The sequence below is a fragment of the Meles meles genome, chromosome 1 (assembly GCF_922984935.1).
Source record: "Meles meles chromosome 1, mMelMel3.1 paternal haplotype, whole genome shotgun sequence".
In the NCBI taxonomy this organism is placed as follows: domain Eukaryota; kingdom Metazoa; phylum Chordata; class Mammalia; order Carnivora; family Mustelidae; genus Meles; species Meles meles.
Window position 1 is genome coordinate 60,439,910 of NC_060066.1, and position 27,621 is coordinate 60,467,530.

At 36.4% G+C, this 27,621-nt stretch overlaps 1 protein-coding gene across 2 annotated transcripts in view; it reads left to right on the top strand.

Moving 5' to 3' along the window:
- Window positions 1-16,801, top strand: part of UBE2W (ubiquitin conjugating enzyme E2 W) — a 78,844-nt gene extending 62,043 nt beyond the window's left edge. The window contains exons 5-7 of one of the 2 annotated variants that reach the window (XR_006820304.1): window positions 284-359; window positions 10,160-16,261; window positions 16,705-16,786. Coding sequence is in view for 1 of the 2 variants with exons in the window: in XM_046019255.1 (XP_045875211.1) it covers window positions 284-359; window positions 10,160-10,173 (90 nt within the window). In the remaining variant the exon portion in view is untranslated. Of the gene's footprint in view, window positions 1-283; window positions 360-10,159 lie in introns of both variants that reach the window. The other variant, XM_046019255.1, reaches the window with a different exon arrangement.
- Window positions 16,802-27,621: the final 10,820 nt, after the last annotated feature.

The following is a 27,621-nucleotide window of genomic DNA, read 5'->3' on the forward strand; positions in this document are numbered from 1 at the left end:
ATAAATGGAACCAAAATTCCTTAAAACCTAATGCTGCCACTTTGGGTTAATAGTCATTCTCTAGTAAACACACTGGCACCTAATCCAAATCACACATACATGCCCGTGTTTCTATTTATTTTTTAAATTTCAATGTCAAGGGTCTACGTTTCCTGGAATATATTATTTCAGTTGTGCCACATCAGCATTTATATTGTTTTTAGACTTAATGTAATAATTTTGCTTAAGCTTTTTCTTCCATTTTACAACTTCTCTTATCTATTTAAACTCCTTTTGGTTTCAGAGACGACCACCAGATAATTCTTTTTATGTTCGAACATGTAACAAGAATCCAAAGAAAACAAAATGGTGGTATCATGGTAAGCATAGTTTTATTTTAGAATAATAACTTCATAGTATTTTGGTTTGAAGGATTATATATCTGTTTGCTTGCAGTAAAGAAAGGAATATATAACTAATGTATTTTTGTCATACGGAGAAGAGTCTTTAAAATGTGAAGCCATTTAAAGGATATGTTGGACTAGATTTTTAATGGAGCACATAAAATCATGGCTACCATACAAGTCAAATCTAAAATTGCTTTAACATTCTGAAACACTGCCATTTTATTACTAAAAAAAAAAGGTTCCTTTAATAATCTCCAGATGAAATTGGAATTAGTTATTGGGAAACCTATTACTTGAAATAGAAGTTTTGATGTCTTTCGAAATTACTTAACTCTGGTACTGTACTTAGTGGAGGGAGGGGGGATCACATTGTGAGAGATGGCCCATTTAATTAAAGAAAGCTCTTCCTGTTCTAATAGTCCTCAAAAATTTGTGTTTCTTCTGACTATAGCTATATGAGTACAGTATTCTCACCAATGTTATTTTATTGTTTTTGTTGGGAGAGTGCTAATAGCTTTATAATTGAAAACTGCAAGCATCTTTTCTAAACTGACCTCACTGCCTCCCTAAAGAGGTGTATTTGAAATTCAAAACAAAATTTTATATTCCTCAATGTCCTTTTTGAAGTGCGTGAACAAAAACTACCCCCTGTGATTTTTGTATCCATAAGAGCATTTCCCTTATTTTTCTTTTATAAAATGTTAGTCTAATAAGAAATTAGAATTGACAGAGCTAATTTATAGGAATATGGCCTTTTCCCCTTACCTTTCTATCCTTTGTGAAACTTGTTAACTGAGTTAGTTTGAGTCATTTAACAACTTCTTAAATTATAAGAGTTCTGTTAGGTGTTGATAAGTGATGATTAGGAGCAACATGATAGCACTACATCAGCAGTTACAAGTTAGAAAACACAGTGAAAGAATGCCGTTTTTAAGAGCCACCAGATAAATATTCCAACTAATGTTAATGACAACTATAGATGATCTAGAAGAAAAATGACGAAACTTGGAAGAGCTATGAAAAAATAAAGATACTTGACAAACCAGTATTATAGAAAAATGTATAGTCCTTACAAATTACAGGTTTAATATAACTTAGTAAAAATCCAGTGGAATGATGGGTGGGTGCTTCAAAGTTTAGGGAAGAATAATAGGCAAGAAGAGCCGTTTGGATTCTGAACTAAAGGATAATGAAGGAGAATTGGTCTACCAGATACCAAAACATATTAATTCAAGAGTAGGCGTCAAAATAGAATTACTTTCTATTTGTATTTGTATTTCTATTTCTTATATATAAGATTTGAATATATAATCAATTGGATGTCACAAAACCAATGAGGAAAAAACTATTTAGTAAGTTCCTGTTAGGAACTTGGTAATCATTTTGGGAAAGAAAAATTTAAATTTTTACTTCATATGTAAACTCTTGTGGATTGAAATTTTTTTTTTTTTTTAAGAAAACAAAAAAATGTAATTTTTTTTTAAGCTGAGTATCAGTTCAGAGAAAGGAAGAATTTCTGAAGTTAAAAGGAATCAGAAATTAAGTAGTTATATGAAAATTTAAACCTTTTAGAAAACCTTTTATTTATATATTTCTTTTAAAGATTTTATTTATTTATTTGACAGAGACAGCAAGAGAGGGAATACAAGGAGGGGGAGCTGGAGAGGGAGAAGCAGGCTTCCCGCTGAGCAGGAAGCCAGACATGTGGCTCCATCCTAGGACCCAGGCTAAAGGGTGACACTTAACGACTGAGCCACCCAGACACCCCTAGAAAACCTTTTAGGAAAACCTCAAAGCACAGTCAGCATAAGGTTTAAAAATGTGAAAAACAGTTATAGCTTATTAAGAATAAAGACCATTTATGAAAATTGCTTCACATAATATATACAATTAAAAGCGTAGACCAAAAAGTTCACAGTAAAGTGATTACAGATTTAGTATTTTGAAACTATTATTGAATTGCAGAGTTGAGTAAAATGAGTGCAATGCCAGAAAAGAGTAAAGGGTAGAATAAAATAGTACTCTCATATTTGCTGTTGGTATAACAAGTTCAGCAATATTTAACAAGCTTAAAATTTAAGATTCAAGATTTTTGTCTCAGTTACCAAACTTCTGAGAATCCATCCTAAGAAAATCATCTTTAAAACAAGAAGTGTTTTATACAGGGCAATGTTCCCTGGAGCATTATAATATACTCTATTTCTTATCCCCAATGTCCTGTTTTCCTGGAATGAATCCTGCACAGGCACACACAGAAACACCCTCCTGCCTCAACCAGTCCTTGCCCTACACACACCCTCTTGGGAACTCTTTTACCAAAGTCTTGCTGATTACTTTCTCGTTTAAAGAATCTAATAAACTTTATTACTGTGCCCAGAATGCTGGTTTTGTTTTAGTTTTTAAGAAATCTCCAGAAAGCTCCAGTGATGGAGCTTGTCACTTGAGAACTACTGTTTCAGGGATTCTGAGATACAAAGGGACAGCTTTCCATATAAAGTGAATTAATAATCAGATGTAATTCTTTCTGAGCACTGAAGGTCTACTAAAACACTTAACAAGACCCTACAGCCCTTTACTTCAATTTACATTGCTGGCTTCTCATTCTTTCTCATCTTCTTGCCTTTTAGGACCAAAAACCAAACTGCCTCTACTCTCTGTGCCCTTCTGAGGAGCCCTTCTGAAAAAAAAAAAGAAAGAAAGAAAGAAAGGAAAAAAAATTGAATGTCACAGACCCTTTGGTCTTAGCATAGAAAGTTCCCAGATTCATAAAAAGTTAAGATCAATTGATCAAGAATATTGACAAACACAACTAAATCAAACATTTTTTTAAAGTGTCAAAGTTCTAAAAATAGTATAGTTACTCTATTTCCAACCCAGCTTCACTGATAATAGAAACTAATAATAGAAAAATCCCCCATTGTCTTTTCACAGTGTTTTTATTTTTTAATTTTTATTTATTTATTTTTTGAAAAAGATTTTATTTATTTATTTGACAGAGATCACAAGTAGGCAGAGAAGCAGGCAGAGAGAGGGGAAGGGAAGCAGGATCCCCACTGAGCAGAGAGCCTGATGCAGGGCTGGATCATGACCTGAGCCAAAGGCAGAGGCTTTAACCCACTGAGCCACCCAGGCGCCCTTCCATGATGTTTTTAAACCACTGGAGTTTTCCAATAAAACTTGAGAGGAAATTGTCTTGGAGTAATGAATTTTAAAAAATACATTTATTTGGGACACCTGGGTGGCTCGGTCGTTAGGTGTCTGCCTTCAGCTTGGGCCATGATCTCAGGGTCAGGGGATCTAGTCCCGCATCTGGCTCCTGCTCAGTAGGGAGCCTGCCTCTCCCTCTGCCCTCCCCCCTGCTTGTATGCATTCTCTTTCTCTCTCTCAAAAAAAAAAAAGAAAAAGAGAAAAAACATTTATTTTGAAAGTGTAACCTTCTTTACCATTCTGTCCTGCCCTCACGTTAGATAGTGTATTCCTGTTTTAATTTCAGAAAGATTACAATCTTTCAGGCCCTCTAATGCTCCTTTATATAGTTGAAAGGATTTATGAGAAGTCCTTTCTCTAAGATTATTCCCAGAATTTTTCATTATGTGCTTTTGATAAATGGAGAAAGGTCACATAGTGAAACTAGAAATATAAAATAAATTCTTTAAAATAAAATACATTTCACATAAGTTTTTTATAGTAGTTTTTATCTATTAACTAAGAAATTTATACGTTCATGACTAAGGTAGAAAAGCCTTTTAATAGTTTAAGGTATTAAATTCTCCACCTTAGCCCAGAAATTCCAAGAGAGGCTTTTCAAACTAAATTAAACTAAATTTCAAACTAAATTCAAACTTTTTTTAAAGATTTTGTTTGTTTATTTGAGGTAGGGAAAGAGAGTGATGGGGAGAGACAGAAAGGGAGGGAGAAGCGGACTCCCCACTGAGCAAGGAGCCCAACATGGGGCTCAATTCCAGGATCCTGGGATCATGACCTGAGGCAAAGGCAAATGTTTAACCAACTGAGCCACCTAGGCACCCCCAAATTAACCTTTAAATGTATAATATTCCAGGGTTTGTGTAAGAATTCATTTTATTCAATAAACAGATTATAAGTGTCTCCCTCCCCTCTCCCCCCAAATACAAATTAGCCATCTTAAAAGGACTGAATTCTATTTCAATTAAATTATGATTATTCTAGTTCAGGTCCCAGTCCCAGGTACAGATACATTATGTTCATTTACAGATAATTCTGTTTAAAACATCCCAGTTTATTGACTTACAGTGATTATTCATATCTCAATATGTTTTCTACTCGTGCTTGAACCCTGCATATCTAAACCATTCCCCTCCCAAAATCCCCCTTTAAGTCAACAGTTTTGCTCCAGGAGTGACCCTCATATGAAATCAAGTGCAAGTAATACTAGTTATACTTTGACATGATAGAGCAACTGCTCTTTCATAAAGGGGACTGGGTATAGACAATCTTCCTTGAACTTTTCCTCTACCTTTAAAAAACTAAAGCATTTCAGCTGTGTAGCATATATTATCTTTGCCTTTATACATTTCAGAGTTGTAACAATGTGAAAAATAGCTCACCTTGGCCTTATATTTGAAATTAGAAAATCTTATAAGTCATGCTAACTCATAAAGCAAAACGTGTCTGCTCTGTTTTTGATCTTTCCAGATGTCCAGCTTATGTTTTTCTGTTTAGCTGCTTTAGTTCCAAAAAGATCTTAATGGATTAATCATATTCTCCTTACAACAACAAATTACCAAGAAATATAGACTCTTGTTATTTCTTAGCATTATCTAATTCTGGAAGGATTATAAGGTCAAATCAGAGTCCTGATGTGACCTGCAGATCTAAATAAAAAGATCAGAGACTAAGCAAAGTCTTGCTTGGAATTACATGAACTCACTGAAACTCTTAACATTTCAGTTTTTAGAAGCCAAGCAGAATTGTAGCCCTCAGGTACCAGCTCCATAGTCCTGTGTAGTGCTAACCAACGTACTTGGGTCAATGTGGGTCAGAGTGTTTCAGTATTTGTAATCAAAGAGGCAAGAGAGGTTTGGGTTTAGATTCGTAATATCTGTGTGCTTCAGAGAGGGCTTCCTGGATGCAGGATGGATGCACTATTAATGAAAAACAGTAATTTGGCAATTCAGTAGATGTCCTGGTTATAGAAGAGTAGGATTCCACTGATACACCAAAATTATGAGCTGCCAAATAACCAGTGTTAAGTTCTTGGGAAAAAAGCCTCTTTCAACTTAAACTATCTTCCACATTGTTGGTATATCTTGAAAATGTAGGCAAGTCAACTGCTACCCTACTATTACTTGTGGTATCATACCATAGGCATTTCTGTTTGCATTTCTTTTCTTTTTTCTTTTTTCCTTTTAACATTTTATTGATCTGTTTGACAGGGAGAGAGATTACAAGCAGGCAGAGGGAGGTGGGAAGCAGGCTCCCCACTGAGCAGAGAGCCCAACACCGGGCTCGGGCTCGATCCCAGGACTCAGAGGCCATGACCCGAGCCGAAGGCAGAGGCCTAACCCACTGAGCCACCCAGGCGCCCCTGTTTGCATTTCTTTTGAACTTCTTCTGTAGCTCCTATTAAAGTGTAAGAAGTTATTCATATGTGAATACATACTCCTTATTGTTACTTACTTGAAGTTTGCTATCAACCTGTTTTCCAGAATTTTATTACTTTTACAGTTTCTATTCACTAAGGGTTAAGGTCATATCTGCCTTGGAATGCAGATATTCTGTGTTGTAAATTTAGCCAGTGTCCCATACGCTTTGAAAAATCAATTAAACACAATAGGGTTAAAAATAAAAAAATTAACAAAGGGAACTAACCAAAATAGGTATTTGAATAGACAACTCATTTCATTCAGCATACAAAGGGGCTGAAGAATTGACCTATAATTCAGGACTAGAATGGTCCGTAGAAAACAAATGTACGCAGTTTAGTACACAAATGAATGAATGATTGAGCATCAGAGTTCAAAATCATACAATAGACATAATTGTGCTTGAAAAAGATAAAAAGTATCTTTTTATGGGACTATAAAAATATTTCAATAAGATAGATAATAGAATTCATTAATAATACGATCCATTTGTTTCCTGGCATCCAGATTAAACATACACAACTTAGTTTTGTAAGTGATTGCTTTCCACAGATGACAGTACTGATCTGGTTCCTGAAGCATTTTCCTTAACGTGATACAGAATTGAGCAGCATAGCTTAAGACAGTATTTGAGTATTGGCTTCAGAAGACTAGACTTACAGGAAATAGATTGGCATGCTGTTTAGCTGTTATGTCCAATAAACTGTTAAGTTTATAAATTTGGGGAGGAGTAGAGAATATCTTCTTGTTTTAGAAAACTGTAGACTATTCTGGTTCCATTCAGCTGGAACATTTACTGTAGAATACTAAGGATTATAAGGTGAGAGGAACACAGTCATCTCAGACTAGTATTAACAAAATTTCTTCCTGCCTTATAGCTGTCCATAGAATTACCTACGTTATTTGTGAACTTTTTCTTATATTTGCAGTACCTTTTAGGATTACAGAATCACTTTCTAAATTCCTAAGTCCAGATTTTACTCAGTCTAACAGTTTTTTTCCTTTTATTTCTTGCAGGATAACAATTCTGTTGTCTTCTGTGGAATCTTTCTTAGTTGATTCATAAAAACAAACAAAAAAAACCACCTTTAATTCCTAAACTGTTGAGATACAAACCTATGTGTAAAGATTTAGTTTAGTTTAGTTTTGTTTTTAAGATTTTATTTATGGGATGCCTGGGTGGCTCAGTCAGTTAAGTGCCGGCCTTTGGCTCAGGTCATGATCCCAGAGTCCTAGGATCGAGTCCCACATTGGGTAGGCTCCCAGCTCAGTGGGGAGCCTGCTTCTCCCTCAGCCTGCTGCTATCCCTGCTTGTGTTCACTCACTCTTTCTCTCTCTCTGACAAATAAATAAAATCTTTTTAAAAACTCATGAGGGTGCCTGGGTGGCTCAGTGGGTTAAAGCCTCTGCCTTCGGCTCAGGTCATGATCCCATCGTCCTGGGATTGAGCCCCATGTTGGGCTCTCTGCTCAGCGGGGAGCCTGCTTCACTTCCTCTCTCTCTGCCTGCCTCTCTGCCTGCTTGTGATCTGTCAAATGAATAAATAAAATCTTAAAAAAAATTTTAAAAGAAATTCATTGAAAAAAATATTTATTTGAAAGAGAGAATGAGAGAGAGAACACGAGAGGAGGGAGGGGCAAAGGGAGAAGCAGACTCCCCGATGAGCAGGGAACCCTATGCGGGGCTTGATCCCAGGACTCCAGCTTCATGACCTGAGCCTAAGGCAGTCTGCTTAACCAACTGAATCACCCAGGTGTCCCAAAGATTTAGTTTTGTCTTGGAAGTGAAATCCCACTTTATATCTACTGACTTATTACTGTGTTCCTTTTCTTCTAGTCTTTAGTCTTTGGGAATATCCAAGGAGGTGGTATCCAATATAATGTGATGGTTGTGAAGTCCATTAAAATGTGATAGTTTTTATGCTCTGGGGAAAACTAATTGACCTTCTTCTAATGTAGTTCTCTCTCACTCATATTTCCCAAAAGTCAGTGAAGTTAGCCATGGTAGATGTCATCTCTTTTTGGAACTGGTTATTTGTATATTATATTTGAGGGTATACTTCTACAGTTCCAGAAAAAAAAATTTAAATGGTTAACCTGAGATTTTTGTTTTCAGCCCTTCATCTTGCTACAAATACTTAGTCAAGAGGTTAGAAATATTGAGTTTTTTGATCATGTTTTGCAGACTTATATTTGTCTTGATCCACGATGGGATTGCTCTAAAAACTTTTTTTTTGTAAACCATCTTAGTATTCAATAATGTTTTTTTCATCTAGCTAGGAAACAGTATTCCTTTTAGCAACGAATGGATTTTTACTTCTTAGTGATGGCCTTTTTATTTGGGGAAAAGTTAGCCATGGCTTTAGCTCATACTTGTCTCTATACTTAAGTATTTGCTTGTAGATTTTTTGATTACTTACAGCTGTGACAGATTTGTAATGTTTAAGTCATTGTGTCCCTGTGGGTCCAACTATCAGAGATAATAGAACTCTATTTTCAGAACTTACTTATTAATAACTTTATTTCTCTAAAGATAGAGTATTCAAGGCAGGGAATATTAGTCCTTTTTTTTTTTTTTTTTTTTTTTTTAACATCTAATCCAAGGTAGAGATTGGGCTAGGGAGAATCACTTTGTATGGATTTCTTAATCATTTTGGTGGGTTGTAGCCCATTCTACAGCACTTACTATACTGGAGTACTTCAGAATGAACAACCTGATGGAAATACATTTATGTTGCAGTCTATCAAAGATGATATGCCTTTTGGAGATAAAATCTTACTATTAGTGATTAATTAGGTACATGATCAGGTTGAGTTTTGTCTCACCTTTCTTACTGTATACATTGTCATGTGATAGAATACTTAAGTTTGACTTATTAGGTAGAATTTAGTGCCATCTCTTAGCTTAGAGGTCTGTGTGATTAGTTTTTTTTGTTTTTTTTTGTTTTTTCAAGGACCCTAGAGTTATAAATTACTCCGTTGGAAGAGTGATGTTTTAGGGACCCTCTTTACATTCTTAAGTTTGTTCTGCATCCATGGCATCCATATCTCCTTGTTATTCCAAGTTCCATAGTAATTTAAGAAACAGATACTTTGATGTGACACTTAGAAGCTATAGGCTATCTGCTTATTTTCTTCTTAAAGATATTTTCTTTAAAGATTTCTAATGATGTATTTTAAAAATCTAGTATATTTCACCCTTTAGATTGGCATTAAAATATAGGGTAATATTCTATGAGTTACTCTATGAGTTTGCCCAGCATAGAAATCAGATTTACTGGTTTTTAGTTCTCATTGAGTCATTAGAGATGGGGATTTTTTATTACCAGTGTATCGATCCTAAGGTGGAATAGTTTGTAAAATATTTTGGCCAGTTTTTCAGCAACGCTGTCCTTGAGAGCTTTCACAACTCTTGGGTGGTTGCCACTAGTCTCTCTTCTTTCTAAAGTTGCTTTCTGAAGAGTAACCAGTCCTCAAAATAAATCCTTCAGATTATGTCTTGTGGAATAATTTTGTAAAATAAGTTAGGAACTCCACAATCTTACATAATGTGTTGAGGCTACCAGAAGGCATTACTAAATCTGTGAGGTATTTTCTTTAATGGCCTCGTTTGTATATGTATCTATATTTGCTAAAAATGTTATTAATTTATCTTTAGGAAATGTTTACTTAAAAAGTAAACATTAACAATGTATTAATTAATTTGGTAATTGTACCTCATTTGTGAAGTTATTTCCTTTATAAAGACACAACATGTATTATCCTATATTAAATACTATGACATTGTTGGTCAGGAGTTTACTTCTTATCTCATTACAATTTAAAATTGTTGCCCATAAAAGAACTCTTTATGACTGATAAATCCTTAATATGTGCTAACATACATCAATTTATTATTTTAAATAGAACTAACATACTGGTGCATCATTTAAGACTTGTGTGAACTGCTCTTTCTGTGAAAGAATGGAACTTGATTTGTTTGTTACTATATAATTGGACACAAATGGGACTTTTTATTTATAAAGATTGGGGGAGGCAAGTCAGACATGTAAACCATGTTCTTGAAATGATTTCTGTTAGACTAACGTGTATGGATTTTACTATGCATGCTTGACTTTTTTAATTGTCTTTTTCTCTCCTTTTCTTAAAGATGATACTTGTTGATGCCACTGTTATCATCCTCCTAGCAGAAGATAGTCCTACTGAGAAAATGAGCACTTTGATCATTCAGTCTTTGAACTTTAACCTTTGACTGGAAGTGACCTATAGGCAATGAAGACTACTTCCTTTTACTGCATTTTTACTCGTGTGCATTCTGGGCGCATGTTGATCGCTGGTTCAGTCCAGGCAACTGACATGCTTTTTATTAGTCATACAGTATTAATGCAGGTGTCAGGAAATGTCAATATAATTCCATTTTTTATTTTTATTTTTTTAAGCTTTTGGAAAAGTTCCAGGTCCTCATGTATTGTGCAATAACAATGATTTCCTTGGCGGTTTTGGGACGTTCATTGCCGGCAATGGACGTTAAACAGGAAAAATTTTCATTAACTCCTGCCACCCAATAATTAATGCATGATAGGGCCTATGAAATGAACTTACTGGTTATAATGGGATTATAAATAAAGTGAGGGATCCAACATTACTTTGAAAGTCACCCCAACTGTTTATATTTGGATTCTATGCACTGTGATCCTAAGGTTTAACAGCATGAATTAACATGCGTCTTTAAAGGACTGTAATGAAAGATCATTGCGTATTTATTGAATTGTTTATATCTGCTGTCAAATTGTTTTGACATGGAAGGTTTTCAAGTAACATTGGCAGAGAGGTACAATATTGTTTATCCCTATGGTGAAAATAAATTCATTTGTTGTATATAGTTCCTCAGTCTCTGGAGTAAAGGTATGAGTAATCTAGGGTATGAACGGTTGAATCAAGGCTTGATCTTGGAAATAAGAACAATGGCAGTGAGGATGAAACTGCTGCAGTCCTTAATTGGGGCTTGTTTGTACAGTAACGATTTTTCCAAGTAGATTACACTCTGTTACTTCCTGCTAGCCATCAGCATGAGCCCTACTGCCTAAACACTATTTCATTTATTTATGTTTGAAAAATCCATAAAGAGTTTTCGTTTGCAATTTTGTTTCTTTTGTTATGTTTTAAGTCAAGTTTGAATGTTACAGTACTTCAATTGAAAAACTTTTGTCAAGTTTTTTCTTGTAATTTTTTCTTTACTTGTAAGTATCATTTTGTCCTTTAATCCTGTACCCTAAAATAAGAAATACATTTTTGACAGAGGCTTAATGTTTTAACAAAAGAGTGTGGACATTTTTATTTTAAAATTTAGGCAAAAGTATACTCTAGAATGGTATGTTTGCTTATTTGTCTCACATAACCGTACAGTTTTTCCTGGAGGGATTTGTTTTATTTTGTTTTCTTGTTGTTGAAAAGACTTTGCTTACAGCTAGATAAAATTTTTCTATAGAAAAAAAATTGTTGAAACGTCCAATTCTCAGTACCATGTAAGTTAATGATATTGCAAGTAGGTTCTCTTTTTAAAAAGCAATTATGTATTTTATAAATTACCTTTTCACATATGCAAAAATCTGTTTCTACTACAATGTTATTTTTACTAATGCCTGTTGTTGCACTCTTTTTGACATATCCTGCAGTGAATAAATATATGACTCAATTTGGGCTTAAAAATAAAGTCCAATTGGCTGAAAGGTTTGAAGTATGTACCCCAGCAAAATATCCAATCAATAATTGGCAAGGAATATTTTCAAAATTGTTTTTAATCTCTGTATAGATGACATTTTGTAGCTTTGTACATGTTGTTAATTAAGGGCATATAATTTTAAACTCTAAAAGTATAATTGCTGAACTCAGGGGTGGGTAGACTTCAAAAATATGTCTGCTGTAGAAATAACTTGAAAAAAAAAAATTAAAACAATGGCCAGCCACCAAATTGTGGATACTATTTATACTATAGTTAGCAACTACCACTTTTAAAAATTAAACACATTTTTTGTTCTTTCTTGACTAGATACACATAAATTCTCATAATAGTCTATTAGTCTTATCATTTGGCCTGTTTAACTAAGACAGAAAATGTTTTTTGGAATGCTTTGAGCTACTTTTAATTTTTAACTGCTTTTTAATATGAAATCAGCAGCAAATTATATATTTTTCATATTTTACACAACTGCTCCAAACTACTGATTGACTTGATCATTTTCAGGGGTGGGGGTGGGGGATCTTTCTCCGTATTGCTGGTCCACTTACTAAAATTCTTTTATAAAGAAATGACCTGTGACATTTAGTCACCAAAGGAATTAATATACCAGGTCGAAGATTAACAGTGCTGTCCTGTAGATTAATAGGTCTTACATAGCCTCAATTGAGTTTTTTAAAATAAAAGAAGCAGTATTTTAACATACCTCTTTCTCTACATAGAGATACCATAAAATAAAACAAAGTAGAGGAAAGTAAAGGAAACCAAATAATTTCAGTACATTTTATGGTTTAAAGAGAAGATAAGATGAAATACCCTAAAATATAGGAATACCAACCATTCAGAATTTGCAATAAGATGACACCTTATTCATTACAGTACTCCCTTGAACTTAGGAATTACTGGAAACTCCTTTGCACTTAGATTTAATTAAGTTAATTTTAAATGTAAGTTACATTATTAAAAAGACATAAGACGTTTACCTGAGTCATTGCTCTAGAGAGGGCATTTAATGGCTTTGTAATAATAAAAAGAATATTTCTCTGTAATGTGTTGTTGAACAACAACCAGAATACCAAGAAAATGTACATAGGATTATGCTACTTCCCTCTTTCCTTGCTCCATGGGGCACTATCTGCTGCATAGGCCTACAGAATTATACTTTCATATTTAGACAATATGTACTCTCTATTTATTTATTTATTTATTTATTTTAAGGCCATCCTTCTGGTTTGCCAAATTCTATTAAGACAGTGATACATTCATTTCCTTATTTTGCATGCTTAGATCAAGAACTTGGTGCCCTTTCAAAAAAATATATTATGTGAAGTAGGTATTAATGCCATAGATTTTAAAGAAAGAAATGGTTTTCAGTTTTTTTAAGATAAATTTTTTTAAATAAATTTTATGGCTGTTCTCTTAAGGAATTTAATATTCACCTCTAAAGGACTTAACTTGTAGTGGATGAATTCCTCATTTAGCTAGCAGGGAAATAAAGCTTTTTTTAATCCCCAAAAGAAAATGCTAAAAATTAGCTTTTATATACAGTTCATCTGGAGAAAGATCTTAATCCTTATTGTTTTGACTAGGTATATAAATATTTGGTATAAAGTAACTAGGATAGTTTTATTAGTTTTTCCCTTCTGAAATTTTAAATATATGCAAATATATATCATTAGATTCCTGTGGCAAATAATAATTTTTTCAGATTCTAAAACAGGTATCTAGTGACTGCTTAATTATTTCCAGATTGCATCAAAGATGAATTGACAAATAATGGAAATGAGTAGTGATATGCAAATGGTATGTAACCACATATTACTTGTTTCTGGTAATCAAGTCTTATTTTTTAAAAAGCCTATTGTTTTTGAGAATTGAGATATTTAAAACTTGTTAAAGCTTCTTCCTAAAAATAGATGAGAAGAGGAGGTACTGTGTGTTCAGAAGTTTTTTAAATAAAGAATTCAGTGTCACTAGTTCTAAGCCTTTATGGTTACTGCTGCTTATATTTCTCAATCTCACTTTTATTTAGTTTTTTGTACATATTTTAGCTGAATGCTTAGGATTTATTAAGTGTATATAAATTGGTTTTCAAAAAGAACTGAGGCTTTCCCATATCTTTTCTGCGGATTCACTGTTACAAAATCAGCTACTGCATGATTCTGTGTTAATGCTAATGCCTTTGCATGATTAAGATCTGTGAAGGTGTCTCTTAGTCTGCACCCCTTGGCCCTAATCCTCTTTGCAGTCTTTTGTTTGTTTTTAATCTCTTTCATTTTTCTTTCTTCCTTTCTCTTCAAAGATGTCCAATATGTCAGTCTTCAGCAGTTTCCCTAAGTTTTCCTCTCTCCTTCCTTACCTCCCTTCCGGCCTTCCTCCCTTTCTTCCCCTTTTCTTGAGGTTAGGGAATCCAAAGAAGGAAGATTAGTGAAATTACATCAGAAATTTTTCTTTAAAAAGATTCCTTCCTACAAATAAAATACATAGAGTTTCTGATACCTTATTTCAGTTCATCAGTATGTGGCTAAATTTGTTGAATAATTGCTTAATAAATGAGCTGTTAACTAGTAATTTAGTCCCTAAATACTAATATTGAGGGAGTTTGGTTTACCTTTTGGATGGTGACTCTCCCAAAGCCTAATTATTGCCCAAATGAATTAAATTATTTGTTTGGTAACAGTGTTTTTCCATTTAAGTTTCTAAGCCATTTTGAGATTTGGAACTTATTTTTTTTTTATTAATTTGTGGGAGACTTTTGTTTCTCAGCATAAACTGTGTATTAAAGACAGGCTTGTATGCATCATTATCATTAGAGGCCTATGGAGTCTAAACATGTACTTCAGACTTCGACCTTTATCCTTAAAGTTGAAGTTCTACTCCTGACTATGGTCCTGTAATTGAGGTGTTTGTTGTGATTTTAATTCTCAAATGTTATTGGGACGAATGAATCTCCAGAATGGTTACATGAATGTCTTTTTTTATGAAAAATTTTTTATAAAACATTGTAATATCTGAAGACATTTTGAATATGTGGAAGGAATGCCTGAATAGAAGCTGGTATATTTTAAACATGCGTAAAGAACTAATTGAGCAAGTTGAGTGCAGTTGACAGTGAAATAGAGAACAGTTTCTTGATGCATACATTGTCAGGGTTTGGTGAAAAGTTTGCTTCTGCAGTCATTCTAAGCTGCTTTCTCAAAGGCAAAGCATGGTTCTGGGCTTTGGCTTACTAGTTGTGACATCACTTGTCAAATTTAGCGGCTAATGGAAAGATTGCATAATCCCACCTCTCTAATTTTAAAGTGGAAACAAGTTGAGTAGGGAATGTGGTTGATTGACAGAAACCGTAAAAATAAATGCAAGTCTCTTCATAGTTAACCACAGATTATTTATATAAATATTGATTATCAGGCTCGGGGTAAAATAATTATTTGAAAAGATTATTATATCAGTTATCTATAGCCAAGAATTAAGTCGATGTTCAAGTTAAAATGGGTTTGTTGTTTTTAGTTGGTACCATTTTTCTCTCAATATTCAGAAATATAGATTGTGCATTTTATTAATAGGAATGGAAGCTCATGCTTGAGGGTTTGAATAGGGTGGATGTATATATATTTTATAATTCAAGTTGTAAAATATGTAAAGCTACTGCTTTTTGAATAGAATATAAATGTTAAGACAAATCTATATATTATATATTTTTAAATACATGTATCAAACTTTTGTTAGTTGAATATAAATTACATTGTGTGCTTTATGGAATTCAGTACCTTTTAATAATAAAGCAGTTGTCATTGATTTATTTTATGTAGATTGAATATTAAATTGAATAGATATTAAATCTCTTTGTAGTATATAATGTAAAAATTTACTTATGTACTAGTTTCTCTTTACAAAGGACTGTGATCTACAAAGGATTGTGGAAACAGTAAAATGCCCATTTCCAAAAATAAGTGCAACAAAATGAAGATAGTCACTAAAGCACTTAATATATTTAACAGATAATGTTTACTTAGTAGTTAGCCTAGTGTATTTTAGTGGTTCTTCATGCTTTAATTAATGAAATCCTGAGTAAAAGATGGGTGTTTTCAGAAAAGGTGGAAATTGAGACTCAGGCACTTGCTTAGAGTTACCATGAGTCTGGTGTTGCTGAGCTTTAAGTTGTATGATTCCAAAGAGAATCATACAACTTAAAAGTTCCTGTAGAGAACTTTGGGGTGTTTTTCTGAATATCCACACAGATCAAATAACTTACTTAGATGAGTGACTCCGGAAGCTATGAGAAGAGAAAAGGAGATAAGCAGAAGAAGAGATATCTCTCTGCATCTCTGTTATTCATAGCAGGAAGAAATTTAATATTCTCTGCTGATTTCTAGGTTTTCTATTCATGGGGGATGTGCATGCCCAGGAGCACCTTACTCCTCACTGGGGCAGCTGTGCTATCATAAAACTGCCTTATCTCAGCATGCTGTTTCTGCAGCCCTCAACATAAGATGAGTAACTGGTTAGATAAATGTAAGGTCCAGCTTCCTTTGTACTTGGACTTTGGTGATACTCTCTCCCTTTTTATAATCCTTAAAATAATTTCTACCTCTCATAGAAGGTTTAAGCCACTGTGGATAAGTGATTCTGTTGAAATCCCTATATTCCTTAGTACTTTTCACTCTAACATATGGCAGAATTAAACATGAACTGAATTGAAGTCCAGTGCTGCAACTAAGGGTTTTCTGTGCTTGGGTAATACGGGCCAAGGCGACAGTGGTTCTATATCTGTCCTGCTGGGAATTCCTGTCAATAAATATTTTAAATTGCTTATGAGATTTATTTTTAATGTTTGCTTAAGGCAAAATATATAAGTGGGAGACCTGTATGCTCTTTCTAATTCAGTGGAGTATGGAAATGTTTTAATAATGAAAGTTGAACTAAGAAACTAAGGTAGAAATTATCTTCTCATATAGGTACTTGGCCTTCAAGGACCTACTGTGGGTAGATAAAATTCATCAGGCAAGAACCTAATAAGGATGGCTATATCCTGCACAAAAGGTATCCAACTTAATATTAAAGTTTTTTAATGCCCCCCCACACCCCCCAAAACATATTCCTCTTTTCTTCCCTGTCACGATGGCATTTCTTTCTTTTTTTTTTTTTTAAAGATTTTATTTACTTATTTGACAGAGAGAGATCACAAGTAGACAGAGAGGCAGGCAGAGAGAAAGAGAGGGAAGCAGGCTCACTGCTGAGCAGAGAGCCAGATGCGGGACTCGATCCCAGGACCCTGAGATCATGACCTGAGCCGAAGGCAACGGCTTAACCCACTGAGCCACCCAGGCACCCACGATGGCATTTCTATCCAACCTAGTTATCCACATGAAGAATTACCACGAGTCCTCTCTGACACTTTCTCATCATTAATCTCTATTAAGCCTGTCTTTAAAAAATACATATCTAAAATTTCTCCCTTCCCTCCAGTGCCATTGCCATTATCCTGGTGTTCCCAGGCTGCTACTCAGCCGTCCACACACCTTGTTCCATATAAGTAATAGCAAAACAAGACTATCTGTACTTGGCTAATGTTCTTCCATGTTCCTAGAATGTTCATCATCTCTTTTTCTACCTGAAAAGTCTCGTTCAAATGTAGCTACAGGGTATCTTTGTCCTTCTTCCCTTACCACTCCTTACCAGTTTTCTATCCTGGATTCTTCAACAGAAGGAACAATGTCTCATTGGTGCTTGTGTCCACAGCATGTAGTACACAGTACCCATCCTATAAGCGTTTAATAAATGTTTGTTAAATTAATTTGATTGTACTTGTATTTTTATCCTAACTTTTCCAAAGAAACGTGGGTGCTAGCAGTTTTGAAACATACATCTAAACCACCATCTGTGTGAAGTGTCAAAGCAGAACAGCCTATCCTTACTACCCCAGAGAGTTTGAAAATAACTACTTTGAAGTAAATCATTAGCCATTCTTAACTGGTTTGATTTTATTTTATTAAAAAAGTTTTCATATATTTTGCTGTACCCAAGGAAAATCAGTTACCTTGAATTATTTACAAATTAAGAATATAATTGGTTTAAGTTAGATATATTTGTGGAGACCAGAGATTATAAAGGTAAACCTAATACTAAGGTTAAAAACAGGCATTGAACAAATACTTAGTCCTTTTATGCTAAGAAGGATGACATAAAAGAAAGCACATTATCTTCAAAGGGCCTATGTTATAGGCAGGATAAGAAAGAAAAATAATGCAACATCAAAAGGGTTGAGCACTGCAAGGTGCAGCAAACAGCAGTTTTTGGTAATCACAGAAATGAGTTGACTGCAAGAAGAACAGTAATGACTTGAAAATTACAAACCTTGTAGATGGGTTCTTGGCAAGTCCAATGATCCCAAGTACAGAAGCCCTGGGACAGGATATGCATGTATGAATGCCGACCTAATTGATGCTGTGGCTGGTTCAGAGTAAGCCAGTGGGGGAATAGCAGCCAAAGGCCAAATGATGTGTAGAGCTTTGTGAGTGAGGGTAAGTTAGAAATTGGTCTTTCAGTTTCCAGTAAACAGCGGAGGCTCTAGTAATCGTTCCTTTCATCCTTAGGGCATTCATTTGTCAATTCTATGAGATGATAAAGCTGAGCCACTGTGTCAGCAGTATGGCAGGGATTGTTGCCCAGAAAATAAAACCAAGAGTCTGAGCCACTATACCAACATCCCACCCATCAGAACTAGTTTAAACCCAGAAACTAGCAGAGTTCCATCCCCAGAGTAAAGGTCACCTGTGGAAACAATCCTGTTGAGATACTCATCTTGGAATGGTTCAGGGAATGTCAGATTTTGAACTTGGATTGAGGTGACGTCTCTGGCAGTGTCCTCAGAAGGAGGCCAAGAGAGATGAAAGTTTGAAGACCTAGGAAGAGAATAGCTTCCTCCACATATTATACTTATAAATGATTTATTTTAATACAGTGACTAGTACACAAAGGTTATCCCTTTCTTCTCACCTCCTCCGAAGATTTTATTTATTTGACAGAGCACAAGGATGGAAAGCAGCAGGCAGATGGAGAGGGAGAAGCAGGCTCCTGCTGAGCAAAGAGCCCAATGCGTGGCTCTGTCCCAGGACGCTGGGATCAGGGTTATCCCTTCTAGGAAACAAGACATTATAGAACAATAGACCTAGAAAGCACTGGAGGTATGGGGGTGGAGGGGAGTGACAGAATCTGATAGTTTACTGCTCTGCATACCATATCCTGTTGGGAACTTTTAAAGAATAAGGAACTGTTTTGTTCATCTTTTTTTTTTTTTAAGATTTTGTTTATTTGACAGAGATCATAAGTAGGCAGAGAGGCAGGCGGAGAGAGGGGGAAGCAGGCTCCCCACTGAGCAGAGAACCCGATGCAGGGCTGGATCCCAAGACCCTGGGATCATGACCTGAACTGAAGGCAGAGGCTTTAACCCACTGAGCCACCCAGGTGCCCCGTCTTGTTCATCTTTAAAACAAATATTGAGTGCCTGCTGTATCTCAAGGGCTTATGATCTGGTAGGGAAGACAAATGGTTAATTAAAATAGTGTGCCAGTTGGTGTGATAGGCTAATCAGAGTGTTGAATGAATATCAAGGTGAGGACAGTCAAAGCTGTCTTAAGTTCAGGTGAGAATTCCCAGGGGAAGTGGTGGGCATTTGCTAGGCAAAGGTGGGAGAATGAAAATGAGGGCATCTGAGATAAGATGCACAGGAAGTACCCAGGGTGAGAGAGCAGTGTTTGGAGCATTGCATTTGGATGAGGGAATGGTAAAAATAAAATGGAAGATGAAACTAGAGCTAGAATTTGAAAGACCAAATTAATGGAGTTTTGATTTTATCTCATGGTTGTCAGGGACTGATGAGTTCAGATTTGTACTTAAGACACATACCTTGGCTGTAGTCCTGGAGAGTGAACTTGAAGAATCACAAAACTGGACAGTTAAAAATAAGAGACCATTATCAGTACCAGACAAATAATGATGACGACTTGAATTTATTATAAAGTATTGGCATAAAGATAGGCATATCAGTGGAGCAGAAAGGAGAGTCCAGAAATTGGTTTTTAACAAGGTCCTTATAGAGGAGAGGAATAGTCTATTCAATAAATGGTACTAGAACATTTGAAAAGCTATTTTGCAAAACATAAAAATAAAAATCTTCTATACAAAACTTAGTCCAAAATGAATCATACACTCAAAGAGTAAAACTGTGAAACTTCTTCAGGTAGACAGAAGCTTTGAGATCTTGGATTTGGCAAAGATTCTTAGCCGTGAACCAAATTACTAAAACCGAGAAGTTGGACTCAACAAGATTTAAAATTTAGGCTTTCAAAGGACAAATTGAAACAGCAAAACAGTGTATTTGCAAAGTATATATATATGATAACGGCTTGTATTTAGATTTTTTTAAAGATTTTATTTATTTATTTGACAGAGATAACAAGTAGGCAGAGAGGCAGGCAGAGACAGAGAGGGAAGCAGGCTCTCTGCCAAGCAGAGAGCCCGAGATGGGGCTTGATCCCAGGACCCTGAGACCATGATCTGAGCCGAAGGCAGTGGCTTAACCCACTGGGACACCCAGGTGCCCCGGACTTGTATTTCAGTTTTTAAAAAACTCTTAGGATGTAATAACATGAAGCAAACAACCCAATTTTAAACTGGGCAAAGTTTGTGAATTTTTTTTACTTGAACTAAACTGAAGGAAATACAGAGATAGCAAGTAAATAGATGAAAAGCTGCTGAGTATCATTTGTTATTAGGGGACTACAGATTAAAAGTACAAGATAACCACTGCACACTTGCTACACTGACCTTACTAAGTTTTGGCAAGGATATGGAGTAATAGGAAGTTTTCTACACTACTGATGGCAATGTGAAATTGTATAGCCACTTTGAAAAACTATCTGGTAGCTTCTTAAAAAGTTAAACATAGGGGCCTCTAGGTGCCTTTGTTGCTTAAGTGTCCGACTCTTGATCTCAGCTCAGGTCTTGATCTCAGCATCCTAAGTTCAAGCCCCACATTAAATATATACCTACTATACAAATCAGCCATTTCACTCCACACAAAGACTTATACAGAAGGGTTTGTATCAAGTTCGCAAAATACCCAAACTGGAAACATTCCAAATGACCATCAGTAGGTGAATGGGTAGCCAAAGTGGGATATCCATACGTCAGAATACTACTCAGCCATAAAAAAGGGGTAGAACATTGATAAATTTATATTATGCTGAGTGAAAATGCCCACACAAAAAGTATACTATGTTTTTATTTGAAATTCTAGAAAATGCAAATTTATGTATAGTCACAAAAATCAGAGAAGTGTTTGCCTGGAGATGTGGGGTGGTCGGAAAAACCATTTGGAAGTGATGGATACTTGATTATCTTGGTTTCACAGGTGTATATGTATGTCAAAACTCATTAAATTCCACACTTAAGCATTAGTAGTTTGCTGAACATTGTACCTCAGTTAGAATTAGGAAGTTTTAAGCAATGACGACAAAGGATGGCAATGGCCTGAAGTCGAGTATAAGAAAATGGACAACTCAACCATCATCAGTTTGCCCAAGATGACAGCTTAAAAGTGATGGAGCAGGAATTGAAGTCTGAATCTGACTGACTCCAGAATCCAGGCTCTAAGTCAATATGCTTATACTTAACATGAACCCCGTATTTCTGGCTTGGACAACTGAGAGGAGGCTGATGACTTTCACCAAAGCACAAGGTGAGGGGCAGATTTGGGGGAGGAGATGTGTTTGTACTTCCTCATAACACCAAGTACAGTAGCATATATAGTCAGTGAGTGGAGATGTAAGCTGAAGTTTTTATGTGGCAATGCTAATGAAACAATGATGTAATTTTACTTCGGTCATGAGCTTATTGCCTGTTGACCTACAGCTAAAAAGGAATTTAATATTTTCTAGGCTAATAACCTAACCAATGAATTAGTCATTTCCTAACATCTTTGAAGTGATCACCCCTAACTACATTCACTGATGGGAATTAACTCAGAAAATTACTGCACTTTTGAATAAATCTTATTAGAAAGTTATTTCTTTCAGACTGAAGTCTCCTTAACATACTATCTGACCTGGATTAAAGAGTGTCCCTTAAAAGATAATGCTGAAGTCCTAACTCCCAGTATCTCCGAATGTGACCATATTTGGGAATGGAATCATGAAGATGTGATTAGGTAAGGTGAGGTCATCCTGGAGGAGGGTGGACCCTCATTCAATATGAGTGATGTCCTGCAAATTGGAGAAGACACAGAGACACAGGCACTTTGAGGGGAGAATGCCACGTAACAATGCTGTAATGCACCTACAAGCCAGGGAGCACCAGGGATTGCCAGGAACCTCCAGGAGTGAAGGAGGCAAGGAAGGATTTGTCCCTGGAGCCTCTGGAGAGCATGATCCTGCTGATACCTGATCGTGGACTTCGTGCTCCAGAACTGTGAGAGAATAAATGTCTGTTGTTTTAAGCCATTCAGTTTGTGGTATTTTGCTACAGCAGCTCTGGGAAACTAATCATACACTTTCTAGCTCTTTTTTCTCGATTCTACCTTCTGGAGACATATGGATTAAGTTTTGGTCTCTTCTCTAGATATTTCCAGATGTTTTGAAAACACTTTTTTTTTTTTTCCAAAAAGGTCTCTCCCTTGCTGTTTTTTTACATGATACATTTTCTTTATTTCTTTTTTTAAAGATTTACTTTAGAGAGAGAGCACAAGTTAGGGGAGGGGCAGAGGGAAAGCACTGAGTAAGGAGTCTGACACAGGTCTCAATCTCAGCACCCCAAGCTCATGACCTGAGCAAAAACCAAGAGCTGGATGCTTGACCTACTAAGCTACCTAGGCGCCCCCACAGAATACATTTTAAAATTTCATTCTTTTGTAGGGTCAAGATGCCTCAAAGTGTGGTCACCAGAACTGATCTTACTACAAATAGTTTGATCTACGAAACAGAATTTGCTCTCTGGTTAAGGTCAGGAGTTTTCAAGCTCTTTCTCAGAGCTCTAGGAATTTCTTGGATGTACTTCAGGGCACACTTAATTTATCTCGTATAAATTCTACATAAAATTACATTAGGAGAAGGGATTTGCTATTTAGAACAAGTTTGGAAAACAGTGGTTTAGATGATACTTTTAATAAAGCTTAAGATTTAATCCACTTTCTTGGCAGCCGTGCCCCATGATTTTGATCAGTAAAAAGTACATCATTGACTTTTTTTTTTTAATATTTTGTTTATTTATTTGACACAGAGAGAGATCACAAGTAGGCAGAGAGGCAGGCAGAGAGAGAGAGGAGGAGGCAGGCTCCCTGCGGAGCAGAGAGCCCGATGCGGGGCTCGATCCCAGGACCCTGAGATCATGACCCGAGCCGAAGGCAGCAGCTTAATCCACTGAGCCACCCAGGCGCCCCATCATTGATGGGGTTGTTGTTGGTTTTGTTTCATTTGTTTTTTGTGGGGAAATGGGGTCCCATTTAAGTAGATTACTTATTCCCATAAAATTTTATTTTGTTCAGTTCCACCATTCTGTTGAGCCTTGGGTTTTTTAAATTCCACCATGTGCTGTACTCTCTCTTCCTTCTCTTCAGTACCACATCTAAGAATTTATATACCTTTCCAGTGTTTAAAAAAGCAAGTAAGGACATGAGCCTACAGCATACTGTTTAGTGTCTGCAGCACAGTGTGTTCTTTAAACCTTTTAACTACTCTCTGCTATTTTGCTACCAAAACTCAAACTATGATCTGTCAGGCCACGTTTCAATATAGTTGATCAAAGAAAGGAAATGCTGGTTATTCTGGTGCAACGCATTCTTGGGGAAATTATGCTGGTTCCAAATGGTCATTTCTTTAGTTTCTATTTGAATAACTGAATTCTACATACTGTTTTGTGATTTTTTGGTGAAATATGCACATTCCAGTCTTAAAATAAATAAATATATGTATGTTTATAATATATAGTCTCGAGTGACCACAAAGTGGGTGTGGCTGCCGTGGGAGTGCACCATCTCCCTTCATTAAATAGCCTGCTGGTCAGCTTCAGTTAGTGCGGTTGGCTGGTTGGTATCCTCCAACTGTAGCCCTTCAGGATCCACCTCAGATTTAGAGCCTAAATCACACTTTTCCCAGCAGCCCCCAGCCAGTAACATGGCCTGGCCATTACTACTGAATGCGGGACTTCTCTAATAGGTAATCCTTGTTCTAGATCTTCCCATTAGATCAATAAGACCTTGTCATTTCTGCATCTCACACTGATGCTCTGCCTACCCACACCTGCTTCCTCCCCTCTTTCCCTTCACAGGCTTCAGATATGCATCATAGTTTTTTTTTCCTTTTTTTTTTTTTTAAAGTAAACTCTACACCCAACATGGAGCTCAAACTCACAACCTCAGAAATGATCTAACTGAGCCACTCAGGTGCCTCTAGCTCGATCCTTTTTTTATCTTTTACAAACATAGACACCCTTCCCCACAAGAAACCTTGTTCCCTCCTCACACTAGTGTCTGCTTTCTGGACCACCTGAATCAAGGCAGTTGGCACTGAATGTGGTCAAGAAGATTGATAAGATGGAGTTTTGAGATCCAGTCACTCACTTTTCCCCGACAATGAGGACCCCATCCCAGGTGGCATTTGGGGCATTGATAGACCCTGCTACAAGTGTTATGTGGCCCAGTTGCTAAAACTTCCACAAGTGGTGATTTGGAAGAATGTTCCACTGGAGGGGACCACCTTAGATAGTACAATGGTTCAGGCATTTGAAAAATATGGGGAGGGCGCCTGGGTGGCTCAGTGGGTTAAAGCCGCTGCCTTCGGCTCAGGTCATGATCCCAGGGTCCTGGGATCGAGTCCCACATCGGGCTCTCTGCTCAGCATGGAGCCTGCTTTCTCCTCTCTCTCTCCGCCTGCCTCTCTGTCTACTTGTGATCTCTCTCTCTCTCTCTGTCAAATAAATAAATAATAAAATCTTTAAAAAAATATGGGGAAACAATGAATACAAGGACAATGAAATTACCTGGTTATCAATAAACTGTATTATCTGAGTTTTAGTCTACTTGGGCCACTGTAATAAAATCCTATAAATTGGTGGCTACAACAACACTCACAGCACTCAGAGAGAGAGAGTATGCTCTATTTACAAGGGCATAAATCCCTTCATGAAGGCCCCACTCTCATGATCTCATCTGAACCTAATCATGTCTCAAAGGCTCCATTGCCAAATATCATCATATGGGGGTTAGGGCTTCAATATATGAATTGGTAGGGGGCAATATGCACAATTCAGTCCATAGCATCTCCTATAGAGGGGAATTCGAAGTTGAGGGCAGACAATCATTGAAAACTGACCAGAGGGCCTCTTTGGTAATTGCCAAAGAAGGTTTTATCTCCTGCAATGGAAGAGCAGGAAAAGCTCAAGACCAAAGTCCGCATTTTTTTTTTTTAAGATTTTATTTATTCAGGGGCGCCTGGGTGGCTCAGTGGGTTGAGCCGCTGCCTTCGGCTCAGGTCATGATCTCAGGGTCCTGGGATCGAGTCCCGCATCGGGTTCTCTGCTCGGCGGCGAGCCTGCTTCCCTCTCTCTCTCTCTCTCTCTGCCTGTCTCTCTGTCTGCTTGTGATCTCTGTCAAATAAATAAATAAAATCTTTAAAAAAAATTTTATTTATTCAGGGATGCTCATGTGGCTTAGTAAGTTAAGCATCTGCCTTCAGCTTGGGTTGATCCCAGGTTCTGGGATCAAGCCCCAGGTTGGGCTCCCTGCTCAGTGGGGGTCTGCCTTTCCCTCTGCCTGCTGCGTTCCTGCTTGTGTTCTCTCTCTGACAAATAAAATCTTTGGGGCGCCTGGGTGGCTCAGTGGATTGAGCCGCTGCCTTCTGCTCGGGTCATGGTCTCAGGGTCCTGGGATCGGGCCCTGCGTCGGGCTCTCTGCTCCACAGGGAGCCTGCTTCCTCCTCTCTCTCTGCCTGCCTCTCTGCCTACTTGTGATCTCTCTCTCTGTCAAATAAATAAAATCTTAAAATAAATAAATAAATAAATAAAATCTTTAAAAAGTATATATTTTGTTAATTTATGTGTGTGTGAGAGAGAGAGAGAGAGATCATGAGCAGGAGAAAGGAGTAGAGGGAGAAGCAAACTCCCTGCTGAGGGGTAAGCTCAATGTGGAATTCCAGGACCCTAGGATCAAGACCTGAGCCAAAGGCAGACACTGAGCCTCCCAGGTGCCCCCAAAGTCTGCATTTAAAAGAACCTTGGTGGTGGAGTTGATGGAGTGTGGGACTCTTGATTTTGGAGCTGTAAGTTTGAGCCCACGCTGGGTGTAGAGATTACTTAAAATAAAATTTGAAAAGAAAAGAAAAGAAAAATAAATAAAAACCCTTGAGCTTCAAAGATATTTGAATGCTCAGCTGGGGCAGGTCTCTTATGGGAACGTCAGGGCCCTAACAGGACAACTTGAGAGAGACTCTGACACATGGGTAGAATATCTGGGTGGTTGACCCCAAAGATGTTGGCTCCCTGGCTACTCTGTAATTTAAGAGCCCATAGACCATAGAAATGGCCCACCCCCCTCTGTGAGAAGATCCATCAAGGAACATTCTCAGGCTCTGCTCCCAACTCTTCTAGCTGCCAGTAGCATAAGTTTAAGAAATAAATCTACCTGGAATATACTGAGTCTAATAACGAAGGAAAAGAACTACCCTTTTAAAAAAATTTTTCCCAGTGTTATTGAGATAAAATTGACATATACCATAAATTTAAGGTATACAGTGTAATGATTTGATATATTCATATATTGTGAAATGATTATCATGGTAGGGTTAGTTAATATCTCCATTACCTCACATAACTACCTTTTTTTTTATGGTGAGAATGTCTGATATCTAACTCTTAGATCTTTCAAGTATATAATAGAGTATTATTAACTATAATCATTAGGTCCTGGTGTACATTAGATTCCAGAACATATTCATCTTATAACTAGAAGTTTGTACCCTTTAACTAACATCTTTCCATTTCTCCCACTTCCAGCCACTGGTAGCTCCCTGCTTCTATGGGTTTGGCATTTTTAGATTCCACATATTAGTGATACCATAGAGTATTTATCTATTTCTGACTTACTTCACTTAGCATCATGTCCTCAAGGGCCATGCCTGTTGTCACAAAAGGCAAGATCTCCTTCTTTGCTATGGCTGAAAAATACTCCATTTTATAAATATCACAACTTCTTTATCCATTTTTCTATAGATAATGGACACTTAGGTTGTTTCCTTATCTTGGCGATTTTGAATAATGCTGCAGTGAACAAGGGAATGCATATATCTCCTTGAGATCCTGATTTTATTTCCTTTGATACACACCCAGAAGTGAGATTGTGGGATCATATGGTAATAATATTTTTTAATTCTTTAAGAAATAACCATGCTGTTTTTCATGGTGGCTGTACCAACTTATAGTTCACCAACTGTGCACAAGTGTTCCCTTTTCTCCATATCCTTGCCAACCCTAGTTATCTCTTGTCATCTCAATAATAACAGTTTTAACAATGCAAGGTGATTCCTCATGTTTTTACTTCGCATTTCCCTGTAGTGATGTTAAGCATCTTTTCATGTACCTATTGGCCATTTGTATCTTTTTTTAGAAAAATATCTACTTAGTCCCCCATTCTTAAGTATCTTATTGTTTTTGATGTTTTTGTGACTAGAATTACTTTATTTATTTTTCAGATATTTGTTATTTGTACTTGGAAATGCAACTGATTTCTATATGTTGATTTTGGATCCTGTACCTTTACTGAATTTGTTGATTAGTTCCAGCAGTTTTTTGGTAGAAATCTTTAGGATTTTCTATGTATAAGATCA